The following is a 22,468-nucleotide window of genomic DNA, read 5'->3' as shown; positions in this document are numbered from 1 at the left end:
TCTTTGGAATGTTTGCAACAGTTTTTGAGAAAACCTTTGTAAATATGTAAAATCCCATCGATTGTAAAAGGAATTTGCAGAAGAACATATGAAGTTAAGTAAAGGAAACCGAAGACGTTTTCGAATAAAACTAATGAAACATTCCAGAAAAAAGCCTCTACAATTTTATTTTTTTTACTTACCCATAACAAGCACATAACATCACGAATTCCGGTTGTCACATCCAAAGTTACCTACATCTAGATTCCGATTTTTTTTTTTTTCCAGAGGAAGTCGTACTCTTGAATGAGATTACACACTGGCCATTCAACAATCAACACTGGCTCTTGACTGCCGCTTCCATCCTTTATTTCCAAAGCCCTTTTGCAGAGCACCACTCAACGCAAGACGACAGAACACTTTTTTTCATCCAGGGGAAGACTTCTCCCCCATCGGAAGATGCCGAATTTTCAACACCGAAAAATCTCACCCAAATCAGCGATATTCACTCGGAAAACACTTCACCCACATGAATCACCGCTTTGGCCATCGAACGAGGCCATTTCCTACTACCACCGGCCGGAAAACATCACTTTTCCGGCGAAAAACTTTGACCGTCGTAATGGCGTTTGTTTTTGTTTCGCAAATTTTATTTTTGACAAGATTCCTCTTCCGTTGTCTGCTTTGCGATGCTGTTCGCGACGTTGAAGCGTTTGATTGGCGAATGCTTCGGGTGATCTGTCAGTGATGATGATGATGACGAATCGGTGCGGCAAGGCTGCTCTTGAGTGAGGTGTTTCAATAAAGTGAAATTATAGTCCATTTTATAAACAAAATACAGTGTGAATCTGGGTTTTAGCTTTCCAATAGACTCATACTTACACGCAAGAGAAATAGTTTGTCCGTTCAACAATCAATCAATCTTGACAAACAAGTTTATCATCTGAGGTCTAACAAACTGTTTTTTTAATAATTCAATCCAAAATATTTGTCGATTCAACAAACAACTACAAGCAGGGTGCATTACATTGTCCTAGATTAGAATACCCACATATCAACAGCTGTGTTCAACGAGCTGCTCGAACTTGGTTGCAACCACTTGCGAGTCAGCTTTTGGTGTTCATTGAGCCACTCCAACCTACTTCGAGTCGCTCGGGTTTGTGTTCATTGAGCCGAGTCCAACCAACTCCGAGTCGCTCGAAACAGGTTGGAAGCTAGAGTCCGAGCTAGTTCAACCAGCTCGCAGTAGCTCGTGTTTTTGACGTTTAAAAACGTAAACATTGAAAAAAAAAAAAGCAAAATTCCGAAGCGATACGGATTGTTAAGTGCGCGAATTTTTTTTTCACGTGGAATTCCGGTAAATTAGTAAAAAGAGTAAAAAGAGCGTTCATTGAGAAAGCAGCTTGGAGTTGCTCGAAGTAGCTTTGACAGTTATTTGTTGACAAAAAATACGAGCTAGTACAACCAACCCCGAGCAAGTTCGATCAAAGTCATTGAACACAGCTAACATTATGATTGCAGTGTTGCTTAAATTCAACAATCTTCAAGAGCTCTCAGGCAATAGTCCATCTTACGAAACGAAAACACTCATGATATTGCTGTTACTTTCACATGTTACGACACCGCCTTCTGTCAAAATTTCATTCATAAAACAAGCGATCAGCTGTTCAAAAACGTCTCGTAAAATGGACTATAATGAATGAACTCAACATTCCAAATCTCGCTTTAAGTTTCATAGTTCACAAAATTTAATCGACTTTTGCAACATGCAGCATGATACATAAATCCCGTATGTACAAAGAGAAATTTTGACCAATTTTTAAATTGAAAGTAAAATACGATAAAGCCGTTATTTGAACTATACAATTTACCAAAGTAGTAGCAAGGACACGCTCTGTCGGGTTATTTAATAAAATGAAGATTTTGTCAAAAATTTTTGGAGTCGATTGTAAATCTTTGTTCGGGTAATATTTGATTATATGTTTTAATGACGGGTAGTTTCGCCTTAAAAACGAGCATGTTTTCGAATCGGCAGCTGTCTTCTCAGCAGTGATGCCACATACACAGATTTATCTGTAATTACACAGATTTTTTCCTGTTCTTGCCTACAGATAGAAGAGTGCATGGTGACGTCACGAAAAATTCTCCTTCTCTGTCCCTCTTTCATCACGCTCAATTGACTGTCCTGCTCTTTGACACTCACTGCTGGAATTGTTTAGATTTATTTTTATATGGAGTTGACATTCACTGCTGGAATTGTTGACATTTTTTTTTATATGGAGTTTCGAGGTTAGGTCAAGCGTGCAACGATCTATATCTGTGATCACAGATGACAAATTTTTTGATAAAACAGATTTTTAAGATTTTAGGTAATTTCATAAGTTAAGGACACAGTTTTGTAAGATATAAAGCGGAAATACCGTTACTCAGTTAAGTTTATCAGAAAAACTTAAGTTTTTTTGTAACTTTTAGAAACAATTATGCATTTTCAACTTATTTTTGCATAGCATAGCATAGCATAGCATAGCATAGACTGACTGTACATGTCAATGGTTGCTACTCCGTGATTGATCGGAACTGGTAAGAATTGCACTACGATCCAAATGAATAAGGGATGGGAGTTTCCGCTTACTCTCGAAGTGCAATTTTAGCAGATCTAATATTATTGATCAATAACGGCGCCGGCCAAGTCCTTACAGTCAGTTGGGATGGGGAAGGAATGTTAGGGTGTAATGATTGTTGCTTCTAGAGACCGAGAATACCTCTGCATCTCCACAATCACCACGGGAAGGGTGTTTATTAGTGAGGGAGGAAAAGATCTGGGAGTCACCTCTGGTCGGTGATGCGATCCATGGACAAGGGGGAAATATACGACTTGTATTTAAAGCTAGTTTTGTATTTTTGTCTCGAGAAGTTTTTGGAAAAATACATCAACATCTATAATGTCGAACAATTCAAAAGACGTTTTTATTAATGACGAAAACTGAAAATTACATGTATATATTTTAACTTATATGAAACAGGAATAATGCCGACACTTGTAGTGACGAACCATACATAGTTTGTTTGAAAATTACATATGAGTATTACTGTGCATTTTGTCTCGATATGGTAGAAGTTTAAGAAAATATTTTTTTAATAAATAATATTTAAAAATGTCAAAAAGAGAAAAATATATGTATATTCAAATTGTATAAGAAAAAAGCATAATGCCGACACATATAGTGACGAACCATACAAAGTTTGTTTTAATATTACATAAAAGTTACGCTTTCAAGAAAATATGTATATGATAATACATGAAACGAACTCACCAGTTGGTAATCCATTCTCGACTGAACACAAAACTGACACTGACAGCAAAACTTCTTGGCGTCCCGAAAATAAACCGTCTTGCTTGGGCCTTCCCAAATACGTACCCAGCAAGACGCTCCAAAACAGGTGAAAAAAAAAAAATCTCCGGCGACGAAAACACGCGCGAATCCGTCACCAAAATCAATCGGACGACGCAAAACCGAACTGTCCTGCTTGGGCTTCACGAAGCACTACCCAGCAAGACGCTCCAAAACAGGGGGAAAAAAATTCTCCGGCAACAAAAACGCGCGACTATGCATTTTCAACTTATTTTTGGTAGAATTAGTTCAAATTTATAAAAGGTTGAAATGCCAAATACATCTATCATACGTTTGCGAAGGCTCTTTTTGGCCTAAAAAAATCAAATCTGGATTTTTCAACAACACAGATTTTTACCAAGATTTTTGGAGGTTGACCGCACGGGACGTCATTAAATATAATCATCCTATCTATTTGAAGAAGCAGATCTCAAGTACCACTCTATATATGGATGTGAAAAATTTATCACTATATTCTATATATGTGGTGCACAATCGATTAAATTTTCAGCTTCATCGGTTCACTAAAACTCGAGATTTGCTTCGGCAAAGTTTAGATGATGATTGTTAGAGCGAGACAAAAGATAGGGAAAATAACACGGTCTCCCGTGTCCCGTGATAAAAAAGATTTTTTCGGCCGAAAACACAGATGAGGTTTGGAAAAAATGTGGCAACACTGCTTCTCAGTCACCTTTCGAAAAACAAACGGAACAGATTGTTGTCGTGAATCCAGCGAATCCAGTAAAGTGATTTTGTCGATTTTGCTTGTTTTTTTCGGAATATTTCTGTTTTTCCTTATCTAAAACTGAAATACCATCATGGATATGGAAAATTTGGAGAAAAACTCGATTGCCGAATTGGTAAGAATTGCATAGTGTGATTGTGTCGGGTAGATTTTCACTTGAGGCTTCGTCCCCCTTCCCACTTTTTGCAGGTCGACGAGCAAACCAAGCTGCAGGAGAAAATGCATTCGGCCATCGAGGGCATCAGCCAGGATGCCCAAACAGCGTCCAATGAGATGGTGCGATCGAACCACAAAGGTAAATTAAGTTGGATATGTTTCAGATTGAACCAGAGCTGGTAGCATATTTCTCTTTTTAGTTGGGCTTATTCTACGACTGGGGTGAGGTGACTTCTAGCGTAACATTTGGAAAGGGCCTAACCGCAGAGTTCTTTTAGAGATGCTTGTATACCAAATTTAAAAGGGCCTATTTCATAATGGGGCCTACACTGAGAACAGCGTTGCGGTTAAAAATACTATATCAGAGGGTTAAATTAAATACACAACGCCACTTGATTTGTGCAGACTAAATTCGCATTTATTTAGAATATTTTGTGCATTCAATTTTACCATGGCACCATTTGTATAGTAAAAATTACTATATCATGGTTAAAAACTTGCAGCAGACCAGAATCGAACCGAGGATCTGGCGATTGTCAAGCGCGAATGCTAGCCGATCTGCCATCGACGCGGTTGGATTGAGAGGGAACAAAACGCAAATAAAAAGCGTTCATGATAGCTCAATCGTGGTTGGAATAGTAAATTTAAAAACACGTTCATGGTTCTCATTACTGCAACGCTTGTTTCAGTGTAGAAGGACCTAACTGAAAATTTAAATTAAAATCAGATTGATCCTTTCGCACATTTCTCTTTTTTTCAAAATATTTCCTTAATATTTTGGTTTTCTCACATATTGATTTGATTTTGTTAAAGAACTATGCAAATCACTTCAAAAATCAATAAAATTAACAAATTGCAAAAGAGCTTAACTGGGACTATGTTTAATGTGACGATGAATCGAAGGCAAACTTCAAATAATCAGGAGCACAAATCTGGAGAACCAGACAGCTATTCAACCAGAAAACTTGAACGATTGATCACATGTTGGGTGACTAATTGATTGAATTTTCTTCTTGAATACTTTAAGGGACTTCTCCAAACATCCTTTCAGATATTGTTCTATAGATTTGCAACAAATTCTTCCAGGAATTCGTTCAGCGATTCCTCAAGAGGTTTTTTCAAAAGATAATTCAAGGAATTTCTCTCCAATTCGTCCTGAAGACAAATTCTAGGTTCCTGAGATACCTTCAGAGACTCTTACGCAATTATTCCACTGGTCCTTCAGGAATTGCTTCTAAGATTCCTAGAAGAAATTTTTCGGGCGTTCTTCTAGTGATTCCTTCAAAGATTTCTTCTGGCATACTTTCAGGAACTCCTCCAGAGATCCCTTCAGAAATTCCTTTTGTGATTCTCCCAGAAATTATTCCAACGGTGTATCAAGGGATACTTAGAGACATTTTTTCAGAGTTCGCTCCTTTAATTTCCTCAAGGTTTACTGTGAAAATTTTATCAGAGACTTTATTTAGGCACAGGGCTAGTAGCAAGTCACTTTTTAGTGACTTGGTCACTTTTTTCGATCTGGTCACTAAAAAGTCACTATTTCCAACAAAAAGTCACAAAAGTCACTTTTTCAGGAAAATGGTCACTAAAGTCACTTTTTTGTGATCTGATGATAATAAAATTGAAGGCTGGATTAGCTTTTCCAACACAAACAGAAAGAAATAGATATTTGTTATTATAAAGACAAGAATAGTTTGATTTTGAAATCAAAAAGTTAAGATTCTTGACTAAAGAAAAATACGGACTCCCGGCTATAATAAAGACAAGAATAGTTTGATTTTGAAATCAAAAAGTTAAAATTCTTGACTAAAGAAAAATACGGACTCCCGGCTATTATTATTGCCTCTTTATTTTGGGGAAATTCAGCCCGAGGCCTCCCAACTAACTTACTGGAAAATTCAAGTATATATCCCGTATACGTTTCCAACGGAAAAATTAGAAATTTCCTGGAGAGGGTTTTGAAGAACATTCTGGCAAAACTTAGAAAGCAACATTGGGATGTTTTTTTTTTATCCGAAATATTTTATTGAATTTTGACGGAAACCTGGACCAATATCTGATCTGAATAGTCTACGGCTATAGAAGGAATTCAAAATCAGCTCTCTGAAAAAAAAAACATCAAAACTTCTCCGGAAGATAAGCCAGAGACGGTTAGGAATAGCAACCAAAAAAATATAAGAGTTTGTCAGGAACTTGTCAGGACTCCAAAGGCGAGTACTAATTTTGCTGGAAAGTTTTTCAGAAATTACATTAGAAATTCCAACAAATAAAGAATACATGTCGCCATTGATTAACCCTTGACACTGTTTTTTACACGACTTTGGTCAACTATTTCTATACAAAAAACATGTTTCTATAATGAATGCTAGAACATTGTTGGACGACAATAATGAATCAATAGTGTTCTCAGTCAGGTATTGAAAAAGTTTAGTTCATGAGCAAAAATCGGACGATTTCATGCTAACCTGATGCTCATTACAGAGGTAGGCCGTGAGCAGCACCGATCGGATCTCAGTGGCTATTCTCTTATGTCAAATCCACCTGTTCAGGAATTTCAACAACAAATATGCTACACGGGAAAAAATTCTGTGGTAAAAATAACTATTTTAGCTGACTACACCCATTCTTGAAACTACCATGGAAATTCAGACCAATTTACTATGTTTACGGTACACCCCACCGCATTACTGGTACATTTGACAGAAATAATTTACAACAATCTGATTCCGACTACAGACATGGTAAAATCAAGCGCATTTCTGGTCTGCTGAAAATTGCCGGTGCGAACGCTTAAGTTAACCCCCTAAAATGGTAGTTTTTACCGCACAATTTTTTTGCGTGTAGAAATTGCGTTTACTGTTTACTTTGTAAGGTACCGTGGGGCAAGTAGGGAATGGATTTCGCATAGTTGGGATTCTTCAAATTCTAGAGACTTTAAATTACAAAAAAAACACACAAATGAGGTCGTGTATATTTTTTAGCTTGACTCCCACCAAATATAAGCAGTATGCTAAAATTGATTTTTTATGTAAAATTGAAGAAAAAAGTACAGAAAAAGTTTTTGAAAAACGTCTCCTAATATTTCACTTGCCCCACAGGTGGGGCATGTGAAAAGTTTATCGTTTTGAACAATACATTCAAAAACTAACAGTTAAATTCAAGATTTCTATTACCTTTAACATTTGTAAGGGCGTCCCAATGAACAATAACATATGTAACATGTAAACAAAGAAAATTTTATTCTTGTTACTTGAATTTTCTTCTGTTCAATCATGTTTGCCGACATGATTCGACAACATTATAACTGTATCATTTCCAATGTTAGTTCTTACATCATGAGACAGCAATTGCATTTCTGCTCTGTTATTCGTTTTTAAGAAAATTGGATATGACGTCGGATAATTCTTCAGGAGAAATCAAATGGAATCCTTCAATAAAGTATTTAGAAACTTTTTTATGTGGATAAACCTATACCCCATTTTTTATGTTTTGAACTAGCTTTACATAGACATTCCACGAGATTTCCGTGCGTTCTCTTATATTGGAACTTTTCAATCAACGTCTTCCTTTTGATTGGCTGTCCGAAATGAACATATTAATATCGTAATATTTGGCAACCTTTTTTTTGGAGAATTTCCATGATTTGGCCTTGATAATAGCTTTTAACGCTTTGAGTATAGTGTGTCTTGAATTATCAGCACATCCTGTTGTTCTATAATAATTGCAAACCTTGTTGACTTATAGCTATCTAAAGAGAAAACACAAATTCAATCTCTAATGGGAATCTTTTCACTTGCCCTACGTGATTAGAAAATTGACGGTGTTTAAATTTAGTTATTTTCAGGTATATGTCGAATTAATTCAATTTTTTTTATTGCGGTTCAACCTTCCGTCAGTCGCTCAAAAAAAAAAGTTACACGAGCGGTCGCATCTGTCGCGTGTACTCGCGAATCAATTTTGATTATAAATCTTAAACTAGGCCAGATAGAATATTGATGTCTTGGGCAAATTTCTTCTGTTCAATGGTACCAATTGGTCAGTGGACAAATGAAACTTTGAAAACATCCTCACCATCCAGTGGTCATCGGATTGTGTCCCGGGGAAACCGATGAAGTGGACATTTCGCAATGCAACATTTTGAACACAAATATCTCAGGATCTGGTCACTATCTAGTGATGGTGAAATTGCGCCAAAAACTATCCGTCATCAACAATGTACGGTATCGACGCCCGCCTCGGTATAACCTAGCGCGACTGGCTCAACCGAACGTCGCCGCCGCATACGCGCAGCACCTTGAGGTAGCGTTGCCGGAAGAGGGCGAGCTTGACGAAGCCCCTCTTGAGCACTGCTGGAGCAACATGAAAGCAGCCATCAACAACGCAACCGAGATCATCGTCGGGTACGTGGATAGGAGGACATGTAACGATTGGTTCGACGAAGAATGCAGGCAGGTTTTGGAGGAGAAGGATGCAGCGCGGGCTGTAATGCTGCAGCAAGGAAAGCGACAAAACGTGGAGCGATATAGAAGAAAACGAAAGCAGCAAACCCGCCTAATCCGAGACAAAAAGCGCCGCGTGGAAGAAGCGGAATGTGAAGAAATGGAACAGCTGCATCGTTCACAAGAAACGCGAAAGTTCTACGAGAAGCTTAACGCATCCCGAAAAGGCTTCGTGCCGCGAGCCGAAATGTGTAGGGATAAGGACGGAAGCAGCACTACGATGAACACCTGAATGGCACGGAGAACACAGGCGCCGAGGGTCACGACAGCGGAGGAAGTGACTACGTCAGCACGGCGGATGAAGGAAACCAACCTGCCCCTACATTGAGGGAAGTTAAGGATGCCATCAACCAGCTCAAGAATAACAAGGCCGCTGGTAAGGATGGCATTGGAGCTGAACTCATCAAAATGGGCCCGGAGAGGTCTGCACCGGCTGATTGTCAGAATCTGGGAAACGGAACAGCTGCCGGAGGAGTGGAAGCAAGGGGTCATATGCCCCATCTACAAGAAGGGCGACAAACTGGAATGTGTAAACTATCGTGCGATCACTATCCTGAATGCCGCCTACAAAGTGCTATCCCAGATTATCTTCCGTCGTCTATCACCAATAACAAATGAGTTTGTGGAAAGTTATCAAGCTGGTTTCATTAACAACGGACCAAATCTTTACTGTACGGCATATCCTCCAGAAATGCCGTGAATACCAAGTCCCAACGCATCACTTGTTCATCGATTTCAAAGTGGCTTATGAGCTATGTAAAATCATGGACGAATACAGCTTTCCCGGGAAACTCACAAGACTTATAAGAGCAACGATGGACGGTGTGCAGAATAGCGTGAAGATTTCGGGCGAACATTCCAGTTCGTTCGAATCCCGCCGGGGACTTCGACAGGGTGATGGACTTTCGTGCCTGCTGTTCAACATCGCGCTAGAAGGTGTCATACGGAGAGCCGGGTTTAATAACCGAGGTACGATTTTCACAAGATTCAGCCAATTTGTTTGCTTCGCGGATGATATGGATAATGTCGGCAGAACATTTGGAACGGTGGCAGACCTGTACACCCGCCTGAAACGTGAAGCGACAAAAGTCGGCCTGGTGGTGAATGCGTCAAAAACAAAGTACATGCTGATAGGCGGAACCAGGCGCGACAGAGCCCGCCTGGGAAGCAGTGCTACGATAGTGGAAGTCGCGCCTACTATGTGCTCCAGAAGAAGCTGCGGTCGCGGAAGATTCACCCCCGCACCAAATGTACCATGTACAAACACCGGTCTTATAAGGTGGTCCGCTATGGACATGAAGCATGGACCATGCTGGAAGAGGACCTGCAAGTACTTGGAGTGTTCGAACGAAGGGTGCTTAGGACGATCTTTGGCGGAGTGCAGGAGAACGGTGTGTGGCGGCGGAGAATGAACCACGAGCTCGCTAGGCTCTACGGCGAACCCAGTATCCAGAAGGTTGCGAAAGCCGGAAGGGTGCGCTGGGCAGGGCATGTTGCAAGACTACCGGACAACAATCCTGCAAAGATGGTGTTCGCGTCGAATCCGGTTGGCACAAGAAGGCGGGGAGCACAGCGAGCGAGGTGGCTTGATCAGGTGCAACAAGATCTGGAGAACGTGGGCCAAAATCGAAGTTGGAGAGACACATCCATGGACCGAGTAAATTGGCGTAACATCGTTAACGAGGTTTTATCAAATTAATTGATGTAACACCAACTAAAATAAAACAATCTCAGGATCTAGATTTTTAGCAAGATAGTGTCTTCGATATGGTTCGATTGTTACTAAAAACTCTCCCAGAAAATCACCCAGCAACTAATTCATAAATTTCATCTCAAATCTCTTGTTTTCCGTATTCTGCTTGCAGTGAATCCTGATACAAAATTCTACAGGCAGATTTCTTCAGAATTTCTTCCGGGAAAATCCACAAAGGTTTATTTTTTCAAGAAACCCTGCCAGAATTTCTTCGGCTATGCATGTGGATTCCTTCTAGAACTCATCTAAGGTTCTTCCCACAAATCACTCCAAAAATTCCTCGAATGTCCCGAGGAAATCTGATAAGACCTTTTCCAGGAATTCCTCAATAAATTCGACCTGGGATTCATCATAAAGCTCCTCTGTTTACTCTTTCAATTCTTCCAAACATTTCTCAAATGATCCCCACGGAATCTTCAAAAGTTTATTTAATATTCGACAGCAGTCAACACTACTCACTGTAGCAAATTTTGTAGTACTCATCCGATCATCATTTCAACACAAACTTCATTGGGGATTCCGTCCGATGTTCTTCGAAGAACAAATGCTTTAGAAAATCCTGCGAGATATTAGCCAGGGATTCGATTGATTGATCATTGAAAAGATCTAGGAAATCTTCTGAAATTTCTGTAAAAATTTAAGAGATTTTTCAGAGATGCACCCCAATTGGGGGTGACATTTGAACTTATTCAAGTAACAAATGAGTTTTTTTTTTTTATTTTATTTAGAATGACCTTACGGATTTTTTTTCCGATTTACAATATCTGAAAAAGAAAATCGATCGAAATTTTCAAAAACTCCTGGAAGAATGTCTGGAAAAAATCTTAGAAGACATATTTGAGAAATATTTCAAAGAATTACTGGACCAATTCCTGAAGAAATATCAAGAAGAATCTCTGGAAAGCTCACAGCAATTTTTAATTGAAATTTTAAAGAAATCCTCAAAGACAATTCTTTAGAAACATTAAAAAAAATCTTGAGGCATCTTTGGAGAAGTTATTGATTGATTTTATAAGTTATAAGTTGTTTGAAGACTCCCATTGAGGATGTGCTAGGGAAATCGATGGAAGCATCACTGGATAGAATCCTGCATGATTTTCTTGAAACATTTCTGAAGGAATTCCTTATGTTCTCCTGATATTTTTTGGAAGAATCTTTGTAGGAATTCCTGATGGTCTTTAAAATGGAGTTATTCTTGGAAAAAATCCAGGTAGAATTTTTGAGATACCCATAACAAAGAAAATTCTTGTAGGAATTCCATGAGAAATGAACTCCTGAAGAAATCTTCAGATATTCGAATCTCTGGGCAAACCCAAACCCTGATTTTCTGATGAAATTCCTAAATCATGAGAAAATACGTACAGTTATATGAGCAGTGATACCCATCGTAAGTCACGAGGAATTCCCAAAAGAATCTTAGATCTTAGAGAACTGTCTTTTCTGATTCACTACAGATTCAAACTCTTATCTCTGTTTCGGTTTTGTTTCCCTGGTTCTTGTTTGGTTACTTTTTTGGTCTTGTCTGATCTCATGTTTTTAGGCAAGAGGACTTTCCTATTTTCAAGGCACTCAGTCCCTACCAGCCCTGATTAATTTCAATAGGGATTACTTTGAAGATTTTCGCATACATTATCCCAGGATTCCTTCCAAAGATTTTTACGTCAATTCTTTTGCGATTTCTGCAGTTACTCGAGCAGATCTTCCAGAGACAAGAAAATTCTCTGGGGTTGGTTTCAGAGCTTTTGAAGAAATTCGTTAAAGGATTTTTCCAGTATACACTGCAAAAATTCTTTCCAGTCATTCTCATTCTGATTTCTTCGTGAATTAATCAACGGTTTGTCTCAAGCATTGCTCCAAAATTCCGCCTTGCAAGCGTTCGTTAGGGATTTATACAGAACTTTCATTACAGCTTACTAAAACAGACTTGAAAATTTCCTTGAGGAATCTCTGGAAAAAATCCTGGATAAATTATTTGAGTATTTCCTTGAGAAATTTCACAAAGATTTTCTGAAGGACTTCCTGAAAAAATGTTTAACGGTGTAAAAGTTTGTTTTTTTTTGCTTCAATTGTCTTTTGAATTTTGACTTTGAGTTGTTCTCAGCATGTCAAATATTAGTAAGGCGTTGAATGAATCTAATTTTTAGATCACTAAATTTCACGCAAATTATTCGTTTTGCCCCCATACCTTTTCAACAGCCTTGTTTTCCGACCTAATTATCTCACATTTCTGACACATGATATAATTTTTATTACCATGAATTAAAGTAGCATGTCGTACTAATATTAATCTTAAAAAAAGCCGGGGGTAAATTAGAAAAATCCTATTTTACGGCCTTAAAAAAATTATGTATTCATTATAATTAGGGACAAATATGTCCCTAATTCTCCTATCCTCAGATAAATCCCTATTTAAAATCTTAAAGAAATCCTAAAACTACAATTTCAAAGGATATCTTAAGAAATTACTACATGGAATTCTAAGATAAAATTCTATAGGGAAATCAATGGATAAATCTCTTGATGGACTCCTGGAGGACTTAAGGATTTCTGAAGAAATTTGAGACATAATTTTTGGGGAAATGCCAGAACAAAAAAGATGGTGGAATGTCTGGAATACTTGAAATGAAATTCAGGATCAATCCTTGAGGGTATTTTGTCCTAAAAAAAATCATGCAGGAATTCGTTAGAAGAAATCAATAAATGAGCTCCTAGAGAATTCTTCGGATTATTGCCTGAACGCAACTAAGAGCTATCATTTGTTGAAATTACAACACCCCCCTAGATTCCCACAGAATTCACAAAGGTTTATTACAGAGGTTATGAAACATATCGATATGAGATTTTTTTCTAGAAAGCCTGCAAGAATTCCTCCTCCTTTTCATGTTGGTTCCTCCTAGAATTTAACCACGATTACTCCCACAAATTGCTCCAAAAAATGCCTTGAGGGGATATTCGAAGAAATCAGTTAAGAACTCTCCCAGAAATTCTTTATTAAGTTCGACCTGGAATTCATCCTAAAGCTCCTCTAAATTTGTTTCTAGGAATTTCTCCAGCATTTCATCCAAGGTTTACTTCTGCATTTCTTCCAAACATTTCTCAAAACATCTCCATGGAATATTCAAAAGTTTTTTTTTTATATTCCACAGCAATTGAAAAATCATAGTTTTGTACTTGTCCGTTCATTTACAGGCTCACGTGCCATCAGGCACAATGGAGCCGAACTCATTTGAAATTTTATTACTATTCTGTCCAATTCTTAATATCTAATCGGTTTTAATTCTTGAGGGTATCTTGATCGAAAATCATGGAGGAATTCGTTGAGAAACTTGTTAGAAAAACTCAATAAATGAATTCCTAAAGAAATTTCTAGTGATACCTGGCCAAATATCTAAATTAGTTTCTTGACTTGAATAATTAAACAATTCTTACATATTCCAGAGGCACTCGTGGAGCTCGAATGCAGAAAGGAGTGGGAAGAAAGTTTGCCCAGTTTGGTGAATCCGGCTTGTTCGGTCAAGCGAGATCTTCCCCCGGAACTGGTGAACCTCTACGAGCAGGAACGGGAGCTGGAACGCGGCCTGCATCGCCGTCGGGAAGCGATTCAAGCCCTGCTGGATGAATCAGTTGCGTATAACGAATTTTCAAATATTGATCCCAAATAACGGTTTCGTTTTTTTTTTTAAACAGGCAAACACCAAATGGGCGGACATCGATTCGGCACGTCGCAAAGCGACTTTCCTCCGGCAGCAGTTCCTCCAGAAGAAGACCGAAGAGGAACGGGTTCGCGCTGCGATCCAGGAGGAACGCGACAACGCAGCGGAGCGGATCGAAAAGCTGGCCAAACTGTTGGAGGAAATGAAGTATGATTGGGGAATGGTAATTCCATTTGCGGGGCTGATATATGGTCTCTTTTCAGAGACTTGGTCTCTGTTTTAACGAGGTTCTATAAGAAGTCTCAATTTTTACCAAAAAGTCCATATTTCAACCAAAATGGGTCTTCAAAGTCACTCTTTTTCCTATTCTGCTATATTTCGCAGGTTCTTCAAGAATTCCTTCTCAGTTTTCTCGGGAAAGCTTCAGGAATTCTTCTAGTGATTTCTTTAGATTCTTTCTGACATTTAGGAGTTTTTGAAAAAAAAAATCGTTTGGGGATTTCTACAGAAAGATCTACAAGAATCCTTTTGCCATTTTTTCAGTTATCTTTCCAGGCATTTTCATATGATCTCTTGCCAAAACTCATTCACATCTACTACCAGGAATTGCTCCGAAACATCTTTACAGAAACGCATTCAATGTTAATCATTTCAGTAATTCCTCCGATGACTCCTACACAAATTTCTTCAGGGACTTCGTTCGATTCTGTCAAAACGCCGTACTTTGCTGCAGAGATTATTCATATTAGACATGATAAATCATCATATTGATTGCAACAGCATGCCCTAGAAAATCAATATTTATGTCCCTCTCCGACAACTGCGCAACACTAACTTCTTATAGACTCCTGCACACCGAACCGCTTATGGCTATAATAACCCATTGGACAGATCTTGTAGATTATTCAACGGCGTTTACGATTTGTTTGATTTCAATATTAGTAGATTAGTTTTTAAAAATAGAATTAAGAATATTTAAGCAGTCTGTGTGGCTTCCGCCAGGGTGTCGACTCTATTTTGAAAAGGAAATTCCCTGACTTTCCCTGACCTACCAGTCGTTTTCCAGAAAAATTCCGGGCCACTCAATTGGGTAATTTGAACCGAAATTAGTACGATTTGTACAAGAAGATACATGTCCGATAATTTGCATGATGTAAAGTTTATTTTATAGGTCGTATGAATAAACTGAACAAAAGCTATTACTTTACTGAAATATATTTGTCAGATAACATTTTTAGCGTTTATTCAAGTTGATATGTTAAAACTGAGTAATTGAGCTAAGGTGTGCTATTATGATCATCCACGATGCTTTCTAAGTGTAAGAAATTTATTCTGAAATTTGGCTATTACTTTTTCCAGTTAAAATTCGAGCCATTGCCGAAGAACTTTTTTGGAGAATGGCTTCAAGAAATTCCACATAGATTTCTCAGAAATTCCTCTTGAAATTCCTAAACATATTTTTACAGATATTTCTTCAATACTTCTCCATGTCGATTTCCCTTAGCAGCTCCTCATCTCCAGGGTTTTCTAATAATTGTATTTCTTTAAATCTTGAATTTCTCCAAGAATAGAATTTGACCACCAAAGAAATAAATTTCAGACAATTTTCAAGGAATTCCCACAGGATATGATCCAAATATTTGATTGATCTTTCTTCAATTGTTTTATTAATTTGGCTGAGAAATCCTCCAAGATTTCCTCAAGATTCCAGAACATCTAAATAAAACCTTGTGTAAGTTAATCAAGTTAATCATCAGATGTTACTTTAGGATTTCCATCTGTAATACCCAGGGTGTCTACTACCTGGAAAAACCTGGAATTATCAGGGAATTTTATTCAACCTGGAAAAAACCTGGATATCTCAGGGAATTTCGGCCACACTCAGGGAAATTATTCCGAAACAGTAATACATGGTGGAATATGTCCTTTTTGTAACACAAAATCTTTAGAATTATTTTTTTTGGCTGCGCCGCTATTAGAACGCTACTTGAGATATTCAGTACTTTATTTTTTATTGATATCTATTTATTCAGAATAAAACTTGTCTAAACAAGGAGGCAGGACTTAAGATTGCCAAGTACAACTCCTGGTTCCACCTGGTTGTCTTTCATGAGCATAAATTTCGTAGGGAAAGAGTAAATATTACAATAGGTATGAGAAATAGTACATTTTCAGGTAAGCTGGTCCTTTTCAAGAGTCTTAGTGGTGCATGTCCCTAAGAAATCTATTTTTGGTTTAAGTCTCTATCGACATTCTAATCAAAATGGTCTCTAAAGCCACTACTTTGTCCTAATCTGCTTGCAGTGAATCCTGGTGCAACATTTTAGAGGCTCCAGAAAAACTTTCAGTGATTATGTTCCTGTTTTTCCAGAGATTCCTCCTGGAAAACTTTTAGGAACTCTAACATGGATGCGATCAGCATTTTGTTCAATAGATACTTAGAAGAAGTTCTTCAGAATTCAATCCAGAAAATCCCAGAGCACTCAGTAATTTTCGTTTACCCTGCAAAAAATCTAAAGATTGTCTCCAGATGTTTTTTCCACTGATTTTTTCACCGATTTGTGTTACTTCTAGAAAAGGTCCTACAGAAGTTTCTCCACAAAGGTTTATTCCAGAGTTTTCGAAAATAAATCCAACATTTTTCAAGAAAACCTACAATAATTCCTATGTCTTTTTTCATTTATTTTATTTAATTTTTATATGGGTTCTTTTAAAATGCATCCACAATAACGCTCCGAAATTGCTTAAAAATTCCTTAAGGCATTTGGGCTTATTCAACGAGTGGAATGAGGTAAGAAATGTCGGTCTCGTAAAGCGAGATGACAATTCTCTATTCGAGTGAAGTGCAAATCAAATGAAGAGCCACTTCACTCGAGTCGAGAATTGTCACCTCGCTATATGAAATCGACAATTCTCACCTCACCACTCGTAGAATAAACTAGCGTTGGGCAAATTTGTATATAACATCGATGTTACTGAATCGATTCCCAATTGAACTGCTGAATCGATTCACCTATTTTATCGAACTATTTGAATCGATGTTTTAGAACCGATTCGAATCGAATTCGAATTTAAATTTATGAAGTTTGAAATAAGACCATTGCATATGCATTTGATTTGACCATCCTTAAATTGAATCAGTTGTGAAATTCAGTGGAATAGATTTACTACCTCGTAGCTAGCTCAAAATTTGATTTGAAGTAGGGAGTCGATGCCGGTTATGGACCCTTGCGTATTATGGACCCCCTACAGAAAAACATAAAATTAACACTCAGAGCAACTTTATTCCTATGAAAATCCACCGGGGGATCTTCGATTACATTGTTAGTCAGCAGTTTCAGGCAAAATATTTGGTTTGAGACGCATAAATACAGATATTTGAACAGTTTTGTAAATGAAACCACACAAGAGGGTCCATAATACGCATTTCCAGGTGGGTCCATAATAGGCTCGTCGGCAGCGAGCCGGATTACATGGGAATCAAATGGAGGGTCCATAATACGCAACGTCAAATTTGTAAACAATCCTATTACGGACCCCGGGAGGGTCCATAATAGTCATTCGGACAACAGTTTTTCAAATGCATATTTCGCTGGAAAAATCGAATGATTTTGTATGTTTTATCGACGTACTATGAAGTAAAGACATTGGATTTGTTGTTAGACTCCACAAAACGTATATGCGTCTGAGATATCATTGCGGAAAAGCGTCTAGAATGAATTTCAGCTACTAAGGGGTCCATTACTAGCATTGAAACCTATAACAAAACGAATCGAATCAAAAAATCGAATAAAGAAAATCGATTCACCCGATTCCAGATGCCCCAAACATCGATTCAAAAAATCGATTATTCGGAATGAAAACATCGATTGCCCAACGCTAGAATAAACCCAATTATTCGATAAAATCAATTATAAACCCCAAAAATTTCTCGATAAAATCAACCTGAGTTCTTCTAGAAATTTCTCCAGCATTTCATCAAAATATTATTGCTGCAGTTCAAACACTTCAGATTTTTTTTCAAATACAATTTCCAAATCTTTTTGAATTTCTCAAAACTTCGTTCAAAATTCCACCACAGCAATAATTTCAGTTATTGCTCCGATCATTTATAGATAAATTTATTCACGCATTTTGTTAGAATTGCTACAAAAAACCTCGTAGAGCATTATTCAGAGCGATGTATCAAGAAAATCTTAGGAAGAATTTCATCAAGAATCCAGGAGTTCTTTCGGAGATCCTCGTGGGAATTCATCAAGGCATACTTAGAACTCACCCAATTTTCATCAGAGAATACTTTAGAAATTTCTCGCTGATTTTTCAAAATTTTCTGCAAAACAATCTAAGAAATATTCCTTGACATTTCCCTGGAGACATGCCTGGATGAATAAATTGAAAAATTCTTTGAAGGCTTGTTTAAAATAATGGTGTAAGTCGTAGGGGAATCAATAAAAGAATTAATGGTTAAATTTATTGAGATATTGGAACTTCCTTGAAAAGTTGAGAAATTTCTGATGGAATTTTCGAAGCAATTTCTTCGCCATGATAATTAACTACCCAGACAATCAAAATGTACGTTTAACGAAATCACCTGGAGGCTTTGCATGTGCAAAATTTCACTTATAAGATGTCGCGAAAAGGCTTTCTAAGTACAAAATTGGAAGCGATATGCGTGCACAATGTGATGAAAAATAGATTTAACTTATGATAACAAATGTTGGTTTGACAGGTGCTACGGATTGATTCGACTTACTTTGTACGAGTGTACGGGACGAAACAAAACGTACAAATGAACTCAGAAAAAAAAGCATTTTATGCAAGGAAACTCATCAATCTGACGAGTTTATGCACCGTGTTTTGCGGGTTTGATGTAATTTGATGAATTAACGAGTTATTACGTGAACTTTCATACGACTTCTGGTTGTCTGTGCAATCAACATAGGATATTTTGAGCTAAAACCATGGTTCGTAATGAAAAAATACTGTTGTTTTAATGAAAAAGCGTTATTTTTTTTAGAAAAAATCCAGATTGAATTCTTGAAGGTTTCTAAACGATTCGTGGAAGAATTGCCTACATAAAAAGTTCGTAAAAAATCAGGAAACAAACTCCTCAACAGGTCTTTGGAGCAATATGTGAAATAAATTTACAAAACGAGCAGTAATACTTGTTGTAATGTCACGAGGATTTCCAAAACAAGTCTTAGAAATATTTTTTTAGATGTCGGTTCAAATGACGAACCAACCTCTTATGTCGTGATTCTTGTTAGGTTTATTTTTGTATTCATAATTTATACATGATCTCTTTTTAGTTAATGTTTTTTTTTTTTACGCAAGGGTTCCCTAAAGTTCTTGATCCTGAAAATTTAATAAAAATCGCCAAATTTCTTAATTTTTTGTACGTCGTTTACATATTTCAGACATTTGTTTTTATTGAAATGAAAAATACTTTGAAATTTATCATTAGTTATTGTTTTGGTTTCAGTTTTTCGAAGCCATACTAACTATATTCAAAAATAATTATTTAGTCACCTAAATGTAGCCATCAGTGTGGGACAAAATTTAGATTCTCGCTCCAGTCCACTTTTTGGATTGCATTTAGGTCCCATAACAACTGTGCAAAATTTCAGCTCGATCGATGAAAGTATATTTACGCGCCAGCCGTTCAAAGTTTGTATAGAATTTACTATGGGAAAACTTACTTTTGCAAAGAAAAATCGCCAGAGGTCGCCCATTGATCTCTATGAAAATTCTGAACACAAACCTCGATAGGTATTTGTACGATGAAGAATATTGCCGAAGACCGTGAAGCAATCTGACACTTGTGAAAAAAGTTATTCAATGAAAACCTATTGGCAAGGCGACCTTAATTAACACGTAAAGGAATAACAATAATAACAAAATCAGGCAAAATTTCCGAATAGGTTATGCTTAATAACTTTTTTTACAAGCATCGGATTGCTTTGCGGTCTTCGGCAATGTTGTTCATCGTAGAAATACCAATCGAGATGTGTTTAGAATTTTTATAGAGGTCAATGGGCGACCTCTGACGATTTTTCTTTGCAAAAGTAAGTTTTCCCATAGTAAATCCCATACAAACTTTGAACGGCTGGCGCGTAAATATACTTTCACCGATCGAGCTGAAATTTTGCACAGTTGTTATGGGACCTAAATGCAATCCAAAAAGTGGACTGGAGCGAGAATCTTAATTTTTCATATAACCGTGTCCCAGGCTAGTAGCCATTCGTCAATCTTTTATGTATATTGGAGTTTTTCTTAAACCTGGAATTATTTTTTCCAATCCTGGAAAAACCTGGAAATATCAGGGAATTTCATTTCTGTAAATCAGTAGACACCCTGAATACCTCTAGGATTAGCAAAAATCCCCAATAAATTTGAAAAAATCTTTTACAATTATCTGGGAAAAATATTTTGCAAAGAATTTTTGTAATAATTCCTGAACAAATCGTCTGATGAATCTCTGGAGTAATACCTGAAAGTATTCCTAGAGAAATTTCTTATAGAAATCTCAAAGAAATTGTGTACGACAATTTTCTAGGAGCTCCTAGAAAATCTTTAGAGAAAATACTGGTTGAGTTGTAAAAGGTATTTTAATTAAGAATTTTAGAGAAAATTCTAGAAAAAACGTTGATAGAATCATTGGATACATTCCTGGAGGACTTAGAATTTTCTCGAAACATCTTAAATGTGCTCCTGAAGAAATCTTTGCGAGTAATATCGAAGGAAACTTTGGGAAAATACCTGAATCAATTCCTGGAAAAAATATTGAAGAAAAAATACATAAAGAAATACGAGCAGTAATACTTACCGTAATGTCATGAGGAATTCTAAAAAAATGTGCTAAAAATATCATTAGACAAATGTCTGGTAAGATTCTCTTTGGAACAAACATCACATCTCCTAGTCCCTGTTATTTGTGTCTTTGTACCTATTTGGACCCTTTTGGGTCTCTTTTTGGTTCTTGTTTGGTCTATTTTCTCATGTAAGAGGTCTCTAAAATTCCTATTTTCAAGATACTTAGTCGCTACCGGCCCAGCACATGATTTTGAACATTTGGGAGCGGGCCATTTGGCATACAAGTCAATGACCCAGTCCCTGAATATTTCGCTCCTAATTTCTCCATTTCTTTCCAGACAACGGAAGCGACGTCTGGAGGCCAATAATGTCCAACAGAAGCAGGATTCAAAGCATTTGGATAATGACCTGGATCGGTTGGTGCGTGAGCTGAACGCGTTGAAGACATCGAACAATAATTAACAAGGCGGAGAAAAATGTGCGCAAAGGTAAACTACTGAACGTCCGCGACTGAATTTTTAGTTTTATTACGTTGCTTTTATTATTATTCTAAATGTTCAAAACTAACTAATTCATTTAGTTTCTTCTGGCATTAGATCTGATGTTTCATGTGATACAGTAACTTCTGTATGTTTTTGTAGAACTTTGTTAATAAATCGCTGGTTCTTCTTCTGAATTGATTGCACTCGATTTTGATGCTACATTAGAGCTAGAACCCATTTACCTGAACAATTGTAAGTGCAGGGCTGGTCATCATCTCTGTTCTCAATGAAAGTCTCCTTTTTTAACCACAATGTTCTCTAATGTTCCTGCTTTGCTTTTTCTCCTCGCAGTGAATTCTGGCGCAAAATTCTCAAACATTCAGAGTAACCTTCAGAGACTCTGACGCGATTATTCTCCAGTAATTCCTTATAAAATTCTCGAGGAAAAACTTGTATGATTTCTTCTGATTTTTCTTCAGGAACTCCTCCAGACATCTCTCCTTAAATTTTTCTAGAGATCCCACAAATACTACCAGGAGTTCGTCTGGAAATTTCTCCAGAGAATTTCTAAGGGATGTTTCAATTTGTTCAAAATATGCTTCAGGAAATCCAACACACGGTGTGCTGAAACACACATAGGAGTTATGCACAAATTACGTCACGCTCCAAAGGGGGGGGTTAAGCCATGCGTGACAAGCCTTACAAAATTATCGGAGGACTCATACAAAAAGTGCGACAAAGGGGAGGAGGGGGTCGAAAAAGTTTAAATTTAGCGTGACATAATTTGTGTACCGTCGATGGGGGTGACAATGGGTCTAGGGGGTGAGATTGGGTCAAAACGGAAAAATGTGTTTTGTGAAATATTTCAGCTAATAACGCTGATATTACTAAAATTAATACTTCATATGTTAGGGAACATATTATTACACATAATTCATAACAATATTCATTTTTAGAAATAGTAGTTTTTGTTTACTACATCAATAAACTTGCATG

The 22,468-nt window shown here is 37.3% G+C and overlaps 3 protein-coding genes across 5 annotated transcripts in view; 1 reads left to right on the top strand and 2 right to left on the bottom strand.

Moving 5' to 3' along the window:
• The window catches only part of LOC5565167, a 50,578-nt gene extending 49,927 nt beyond the window's left edge, over positions 1–651 (bottom strand). For both annotated transcript variants that reach the window (XM_001649454.2, XM_021838316.1), the window contains exon 1: positions 183–651. The gene's annotated coding sequence lies outside the window, so the exon portion shown is untranslated. The remainder of the gene's footprint in view (positions 1–182) is intronic.
• LOC5573536 (modifier of mdg4) overlaps positions 1–22,468 on the bottom strand; it is a 419,719-nt gene that overhangs the window by 77,067 nt on the left and 320,184 nt on the right. The window lies entirely within an intron of this gene.
• Positions 4,057–21,666, top strand: LOC5565179 (inner centromere protein B). Its single transcript, XM_021838314.1, has 5 exons — positions 4,057–4,231; positions 4,306–4,411; positions 13,963–14,147; positions 14,212–14,384; positions 21,329–21,666. Exons 1-5 carry the CDS (start codon positions 4,190–4,192, stop codon positions 21,450–21,452), a joined length of 630 nt encoding a protein of 209 aa, XP_021694006.1. The 5' UTR covers positions 4,057–4,189; the 3' UTR covers positions 21,453–21,666.

The sequence above is a fragment of the Aedes aegypti genome, chromosome 1 (assembly GCF_002204515.2).
Source record: "Aedes aegypti strain LVP_AGWG chromosome 1, AaegL5.0 Primary Assembly, whole genome shotgun sequence".
Taxonomy (NCBI): Eukaryota; Metazoa; Arthropoda; class Insecta; order Diptera; family Culicidae; genus Aedes; species Aedes aegypti.
Note: the sequence above shows the minus strand (reverse complement) of the source record. Positions and strands in the feature narration are given on the sequence as shown.